The sequence below is a fragment of the Lolium rigidum genome, chromosome 3 (assembly GCF_022539505.1).
Source record: "Lolium rigidum isolate FL_2022 chromosome 3, APGP_CSIRO_Lrig_0.1, whole genome shotgun sequence".
In the NCBI taxonomy this organism is placed as follows: Eukaryota; Viridiplantae; Streptophyta; class Magnoliopsida; order Poales; family Poaceae; genus Lolium; species Lolium rigidum.
Window position 1 is genome coordinate 47,732,872 of NC_061510.1, and position 8,811 is coordinate 47,741,682.

General features: G+C 47.7%; 1 protein-coding gene across 1 annotated transcript; it reads left to right on the forward strand.

Annotated features, from left to right (window-relative positions):
* Positions 1 to 270: 270 nt before the first annotated feature.
* On the forward strand, positions 271 to 731 carry LOC124694794 (transcription factor ILI3-like). Its single transcript, XM_047227739.1, has 2 exons — positions 271 to 375; positions 579 to 731. The coding sequence occupies exons 1-2, from the start codon at positions 271 to 273 to the stop codon at positions 729 to 731; spliced, it is 258 nt and encodes an 85-aa protein (XP_047083695.1).
* Positions 732 to 8,811: the final 8,080 nt, after the last annotated feature.

Sequence of the window (8,811 nt, forward strand, 5' to 3'; positions counted from 1 at the left end):
CTCTGGTGGCCGGGCTTAACAGAAGGGACGGTGGGCCCATCACCCCTCTCCCTATTAATATGCGCTCTCGGCCCCATTCTGCTTCCAAATACTCACCCTGACTGCGCTGCCTCCTTGTTCTCTCTGCTCTGCTCAGTCACAAACACACACACACTTCATCATCGGCGATTCACCAGCAGAGGTTTAAGAGTTCACAAATACAGAAGCAAGCTAGGAAGCCAAGTGCTGGCTAGCTGTCTCACCAGAGCCCAGCACCGGAGACTAAGCGAGATGTCTAGCCGCCGTGGAAGGATCACCGACGAGGAGATCAACGAGCTCATCTCCAAGCTGCAGGCTCTCCTCCCGGAGTCCTCCCGCCGCCGGACCGCGAGCCGGGTACGTACGGACTTACGCCAGCCCGCATTAGTCCTCCCATGTGTCACCGAGTTGCTTCCATGCTCGCTGCAGTGCCCTGTTGCTGACAGGCCGGCTGCGTGACTGTACATTTCGTCAGGGCGGTGCAGCCAAGTCTGTCTGAGGAACAGTGTTTCTTCTTCTTCTTCCATTATTCCTGACTATGAATGGTACATCCTGTGCAGTCGTCGGCGTCGAAGCTGCTGAAGGAGACGTGCGGCTACATCAAGAGCCTGCACCAGGAGGTGGACGACCTCTCCGACCGGCTGTCGGAGCTCATGTCCACGCTGGACGACAACAGCCCCCAGGCCGAGATCATCCGGAGCCTCCTCCACTAGCTGATTCAGTATATCCTACCTTGCCAGTAGCTACAATAACTATATATATTAGCCCAAATTCATCGCCGACAAGAGAAGGGAAGATGACAAGAGAGACATAGCAATTTTTAGCGGTTTCTTGTTTCTTTTCCTTCCGGATCCCCCATCTCCTTGTATGTCTATGTTTGTTTCCAAGTCATTCAAAAGCCCTCATTTAGTACAAGGGCTCTGGCTTCCGCTTTATTAGTAACTTAGTAGAGGCTGATATATATGATCACTTCTATCGACCGTCTGAGTGCACTACTAGCTATAGCTATACGTACTTCAGTATCCAGATTTAAGCGACGTGTGTGTGTGCGCGTGCGCGCGCGTGTGTTGTTGTAGCGGCTCTCCTAGCCAGAGGTGTTGTTTTGTAGCTATATATATTGCTTGTGTTTGTTTCTGTTTTCCAATGGAGAAGCACTCATTAACTTAACGGCGACCATGCCTCCTCTTACTGTATTATTTTTCGTTTAATTATTATGAAGTAATCTCATCGTAAAGTGGTCTGTAACTTGCTACCTACGCCTACGCCTAAGGTATTGTGAGCAATGTGCAATGTATAGAATAAAAACGAAGAACCTCTCGTGCGGGCGAGCGGGCGGTCGTGCGCGCAGATATCGTGGAAATAGTTGGGAGTTCTTCCATGCAACCAAGCACAGATAAAGTTTAGAAATGGGCGAGCAGTTCTATGGATCCCGCAAGAAGACAGACCCTAATACCAGAGGTCAAACATTTTGGCTCGGTCCTGGGCTTCTCGAGACATGGGGCCCCACGAAGTGTCAACTCGCGCGAGATCTCCACAATCAAACTCGCCGACGAATCACCTCCTAATTAACAATTGGAGCTTGAGATTTGCAGTGTTTTAGCATTCTAATTCTTTGTTTTAGAGACGTATCATGTTCAAAGTGGGTCGCATGCATGAAACAGCAAGTTGGATTGTGCAATTATTTTAATTGCATTTCAGCATTTGCAATCGGGTGTACACAGTAACCTTTCCTGTCCCTAGTGGATGGACTGCTGGAGCTTCCACTGTGCGGTGCGCGCCCACGTATTTGGTTTCTCAGATCTCACCAACTGTGCAGGTGTATCCCAGCTTCTGTTCTCGATCGAACAGCTGAGTAAGAAATCTCCGTGGCTGTTCAGATCTTCAGAAGTATCCATGGAACAGAAAATCATCCACTGAAGGCGCTGAGCCAAAGGTTTAGCATGGACTAATTGGCGCACATTCCGAGTCCTTACTCCTTAGCAGAACCAGTCTACACATTTGGGTCTCAGGAGAGAGGGGGAAAGCCGGCTTGATGAGTCTACACATTTGGGTCACAGAACATCTCCAATCGCGTCCACAAACGGCTCCGGATTAAGCGTTTGAGGGGCGTGTTTCGTTTATGCCGTATTTGGGAGACGTCGCTTCCCAGTCGCGTCCCAAACGCCACCCCCAAACATTAAAATATTTTGTTTTTGTTTTTTTGCATTTTATTTTAGTAAAGTGAAGAAATATTTCACAAACTAATACATAATTTGGAACGTGGTTTACATGAAGATATAGTTTGAAACATGGTTTTCCACAAACTAATACATAGTTTGAACCATGGTTGACACAAATATAAAACATTGCAAAAAAAACTAAACCTAACTAGGCCGGACATCGAAGGTTTCGTGTGTTAGCTACTAAGAAAGAACACTCGAGGGCACACCCAGTCACCCGAATTGGAAAATCCAGCTGGTGAGGGTGCCCCTGTTGGTTCTTCCGAGGAAGAACATCCAGAAACCTTCGTGCATTTTTTCGCTGCGAAGAAACAACACCCTTCAGTTGGCGTCCTCCTCGGCGTTGTCGCCGTGGTAGTTCCGGCGGTAACGCGTCTCGTCGAACACCTTGATGCTCATGTCCCTGTTGCCGAAGTAGGAGAACACGAGCACAAAGCCGGCTTCGAGGCGGTGGTAGCACGCGAACTTCTCCCAGCCGATGTGGAGGTACATCTTGCCGCGCGCGTCGTAGATCACGTCAACGATCCACACGCAGCAACGGCAGCCATCCTCCCGCAGATGAAGTGAGCTCGGGCGCTCGTCATCGGCGACGAAGTCGTCCGGCAGCCTCTGGATGACGTGTGGGTCGCCCTTGAGGACGACAGTGAACTCGAACAGCAAGGGCCCCTCCTCGTCCTGCCTGTCTGACGATGAGGATGACGACGGCGTCGCAGGCGACGGCGAGTGTGTAGCTCTGCCGTGGCCGCGACCACGACCACGACCATGGCCGCGAGCTCGGCCTCCGCCTCTACCAGCCGTGGCGTCGACTCTTGAGATGGTGGCGGCTAGGGTTGGGGAGAGAGGCCCTAGGGTTTATGTGTGAGAGGGACGATGAGAGACGGCCCTTTTTATAGGCTGGAGGGAGGCGAGGGAGCGGTAACGCTCATTAACGCTGGCACGCAGAGCTAGGCGCGACGAGCGCTTCGCTGCGCCTCTGCGGGAACTGCATCGTCGCTGCGCGCCAATAACTTCCGTCGTGAGGTAGGCGACAGTTAGGTTAAAATTCAATGTGCCGCTGACGGGTGGGCTCTGCCACTCCCCGCCTCGCTTTTCGTTCCGTCCGGCGTCCCCGGTGCGTCCCCTGTGGGGCGGGAACCGCCGGACACCGTATCGGGTGCGCCAGACAAAAAACGGCTTTGGAGATGCGGCTGGGAACATTTTTTATCCAACGTGTCTTAAATCGCTTCGGAGGTCGATTTGGGGACGCGGCTGGATATGCTCTCGGGAGTAGTTTATGAGTTCCAAAACCCTGGAAGGGCTGCCGGGGTTCTTGCGTGGAAAGCAGAGCTGGAGATGGACCTAATCGAGGCGTGTGTGCGTGCGCGCGTGTTTGTCTGTAGGAGCAGGGCATGGAAATGGTCTCGGTCTGTGAGCGATTCGTGGAGGAAACAAAGTTTGTGTCTGCGACGTGAAGCCAGAGACGCAGGCCGGTGCGCCCATGTAATGAGGAGGCGGTCTACCGCCCACTACTTCTCTCCCCAAGAAATGTGCTTCACCTGTCTTGTCACGCCGGTCAACACAAGTGAACTTGCAGTTACGTAGAGTACATAATTACTTGATCCACGCGCCCAGTGGCTCGTGTGCAGCAATATACTAGTACTAGTGTGGTGTATACGGGACATGCACGAGGAACGCGTGCTTCCTGGTGTGGTACCTGCGTATAGCTTTTTTTTTCCTTCTGAAACGAGGAAAAAAAATCTGCCATTTTACTGATAGAGAAAAAGTTTAGAGTTTTATAAACGGCAGGGAGTGATAGAGTTTTAACAAAAGCGAACTCTTTTGGTATAACATAGCTCAAATACTTTGGGCCGACCAAGCATCAAGCACGAGCCTCATCCACCACATGCTCACGGTGGATTGATGGTGGCGAAAAACTCTAGCGCTGTGTTCCTTTCAAATTATCCAAGAGAAAAGCATGATGAGGGATGATATCGCTTTTCTATATCGTTCTCTTGCCAATGTGATATTTATTCACCAGACATCAATGGAATGCGCATCATGCCAAGACTCCATAGTTCTCTCTTAGATGCCACACAAAAACAAGGATCTCTCCCCATATCCGTTTGGTAAATCTACAAGTGTACATGAGATGTGAAAGTGATTTGGAGGATTTGCCAACAAATATTACAATATTGCCAACAAATATTACAATCCTAGGAGATCACAATAATAAAGATTCTCCCCTATGTATGGTATGAGGAGATATGTCACGATACCGTGACATATTAGTCTAACACTCCCCCACAGTCACAACGGGAGGAGGACGAACGTTGAGACTTGACCGAAAAAACAGAAATAACTGTGAGGGCAGTCCTTTCATCAGGATGTTCGCGAAATGTCGAGATGAAGGGACGTGGAGCACCCGTACTTGGCCCATGGCCACACGATCGTGAACAAAGTGAAGATCGATCTCAATCTGTTTGGTGTGTTGGTGCTAAACAAGGTTCGTGGAGATGTAGACGGCGCTGGCATTGTCACAGAACACAACCGTAGCAGGCGGAGATGGAGAAAAACAGTGTGGTGGAGAGGGAGATCGGGTGGTGGGGAGGAGAAGCAGTGGAAGGGAAGGGGCTGGGAAGGTGGGAGGCGGCAGGGTGAGAAGGAGCGGCGGCGGGGTGGGAGGCAGTGGGGGTGGGAGGCGACGGGAAGAGGAGATGCAGTGGCGGGGCGAGGCGGCGGGGTGAGGCGGCGCGGGGAGGGGATGCAGCGGCGGGGTGGACGACGGCGGGGTGAGGCAGCAGGGTGGGCGATGGCGGGGTGAGGAGGAGCGGCGGCGGTTGGAGAAAAGTGAAGGTGAGAAGAGACAGAGCCCGAGCCCGACCTAATACGCGTGTTCGAGGGTCACCCGGTCATACCGGCCTGAGGCCCGGTATGACCGGCCTGAGCTCCTGAACGGGACAACCAGCCACCTGGTCATACCGGCCTGAGACCCTGTATGACCGGCCAACAGCAAAACCCAAAAAAGAAACAAAACCCGGAAATACTGGCCACGGGCCCAGTAGGACCGGCTCAATTTTAATAAAAAAAAATATCAGTTTTGTTTTGCTGAAAAGTTTGTGATAGATAAATAAATCAAATCCAAGAACTTCAAACAAATATCGATCAAGCCTCAAATAAGTTTTGCAAGATGCATAGGAGGCAAATAGAGTGGGCGGGGGATTACCTCCCCCCTATGTGTGAGCACAAATGTCATTGAACCGCGAAGAGACGTGCTTGGATTCGTTGACATTGGGTCCTATGATGTAGCACACATGGGTATGCATCATACCAAGACATAGTAAGATGCTAGCCCCACATATGTTGCACTTCTAAGCAAGATAAATACTTCAAATGCAAGAACATGAAACAAGTTTATCAATCCAAGTTTTAAGGATCAAGAATACCAAATTCTCCTCTGAAAGCAACAAATCGAGCTTCATCCAAAGGTTTCGTGAAAATATCCGCCAATTGGTGAATTGTTCCCACATGAGTGAGAGAAATGTCACCCTTTGCGACATGATCATGTAGTAAGTGGTGGCGAATGTCAATATGTTTGGTGCGAGAGTGTTGAACGGGGTTATGGGCGATCTTGATTGCACTTTCATTGTCACATAGAAGAGGCACCGTACCAAGAGACACATCATAGTCTTGAAAGGTTTGCTTCATCCATAACAATTGAGCACAAGAATATGCCACGACAATGTATTCGGCTTCGGCGGTGGATACGGCGATGGAGTTTTGTTTCTTGAATGACCAACTCACCAATGACCGGCCAACAAATTGGCAAGCCCCGGAGGTCGACTTCCGATCAGTCTTGTCTCCGGCCCAATCGAAATCCGAGTAGCCGATAAGATCAAAGGTTGACCCCTTAGGATACCAAAGCCCAAGTGTTGGAGTGAGAACGGGGTATCTTAAAATATGTTTGACCGCCATAAGATGGCACTCCTTGGGAGCGGATTGAACACGAGCACACATTCCTACACTGAACATGATATCCGGCCTAGAAGCACAAAGATAAAGCAAATATCCAATCATGAAACGGTATACCTTTTGATCGATGACTTTATCTTCTTCTCCGGGACCAAGTTGCCCATTAGTTGGCATGGGTGTCTTGGCGCTCTTGGCCTTGTCCATATCGAACTTCTTAAGCATGCCCCTTACATATTTTTCTTGGGAGATGAAAGTCCCCTTCGGGAGTTGCTTCACTTGAAAACCTAGGAAAAACTTCAACTCCCCCATCATGGACATCTCAAATTTTTCTGTCATCAACTTGGCAAAATCTTTGGTATGTTTTTAGTTAGTACCACCAAAGATAATATCATCAACGTAAATTTGACATATGAATAAGCCACCCCCTTTAACCCGCTTGGTGAAAAGGGTGGAATCAACCTTTCCCATTTGGAACCCATCCATGCGTAGAAAGTCCGGAAGGACCTCATACCAAGCCCGAGGAGCTTGTTTCAATCCATAGAGCGCCTTATGAAGTTGATAAACATGGTTGGGATAAACGGGGTCTTCGAAACCTGGGGGTAGAGCAACATATGCCTCCTCTTTCAAGGGACCGTTAAGAAATGCACTTTTCACATCCATTTGATATAGAGTGAAATTATGAAAAGATGCATAAGCAAGTAAAAGACGAATAGCTCCGAGACAAGCAACGGGCGCAAAGGTGTCCTCATAATCCGTACCTTCTATTTGGGCAAACCCTTGCGCCACTAACCTTGCTTTGTTTCGAATGACGATTCCATTTTCATCTTGTTTGTTCTTGAAGACCCATTTAGTTCCTATGACATTGATCCTATGATTTCTCGGTTTCTCCACAAGCGACCAAACCTTGTTGCGAGTGAAGCATTCTAGCTCTTCTTGCATGGCTATCACCCAATTCGGATCTTGCAAAGCCTCATGTACCTTCAAGGGTTCAAAACTAGAAACAAAAGCATGAAATTCACTAAAAGAGAATAATAAAGACATTTGTTTTGCTAGTTCACTATGGGTAAGCACTCCCTTGGAGATATTTTCAAGGATATAATCCACCACCAACTCACTTGACTTGTTTGGGGCGTTGACAAGGCGAGTTTTTCCCTCATGATTGATGAACTCCATTTGAGAGGCTCTTCGAATATGATCAATTTCTTGAGCTTGATCTTGAGTTGTGGAGTCACTTTGTTATACTTCTTGAGCTTGATCTTGGAGAGTAGTGTTATTTTGTTCTTCATCTTGATATTTCTCATTGGTTTGAGGATTTGGTTCTTGGTCTTGTGTACGCATCCTCATGAATAATATGTTCCCCGTGAGGTGAAATGATGGGTTCATCTTGAGTTGAGCTAGGCTCCACTTGAGTTGAGCTTGAATCTTCTTTAATATTATCTTGACCTTCGTGTTGATGGGTCTCACAAGGTAAAATGTGTCCTATGCCCATGGTCCTTATGACTTGAGAAGATTCTTCATCACCTACATCACTTGGAGAAACTTGCTCCGCTTGGGGGCCATTATTCTCATCGAACTCCACGTCACAAGATACTTTAACACGTCCGGTGGACTTGTTGTAGTACCTGTAGGCATGGGATTCGTCTGCATAACCAACAAAAATACCTTCAAAGGTTCTAGATTCAAATTTACCAAGTTTTTCTTTCTTATTCTTGACGAACATTTTCATCCCAAGACCCATAAGTGTGAGATGTTCGGCTTGTTCCCCGTGAAAAGTTCATAGGGGGTCTTGTCGTAGATTGGTCGAAGAAAAAGCCGGTTTGAAGCATGAACCGCGGTGGCAATGGCTTCCCCCAAAAATTATGGGGTGACTTGTATTCATCCAACATGGTTCTTGCCATTTCAATAATTGTCTGATTCTTTCTCTCCGCAACACCATTCATTTCAGGAGTATATGGTGCGGCGAATTGATGCTTTATTCCCTCATCTTCAACAAAATATTGCATGGTGTAGTTCTTGAATTCGGAGCCATTATCCGTCCTGGTCGCCTTGATTTCTTGACCATAAGATCATTGAGCTTGTTTTGCCCACTTAATGATATCCACATGAGTCTCATCTTTTGATTTGAGGAGGAACACCCATGTATACTGTGACTAGTCATCAACTATAACAAGTCCAAACCTACTTCCACCAAGAGTATCATAAGTTGTGGGTCCAAAGAGATCCAAGTGAATGAGCTCCAAGGGACTTGAGGTAGAGATAATACTCTTGGATGGATGTCTCTTGCCCACTTGCTTACCTGCAACACAAGCACTACAAACACGATCTTTTTCAAAGATAACATTGGTTAGTCCAACAACATTCTCATCCTTTAGGAGACGTTTAAGATTTCTCATATTGACATGTGCTAGCCGGCGATGCCATAGCCAACTCTATTGGAGATATGCCCAAGAAGCAATAATAAAAGTGTTTATTGTTATATATTAATGTTTATGATAAATGTTTGCATCCCATGCTATAATTGTATTAACCGAAAACATTAATACATGTGTGTTTTCTAAACATAAAAGAGTCCCTAGTAAGCCTCTTGTTAAATTAGCTTGTTGATTAATAGATGATCACAGTTTCA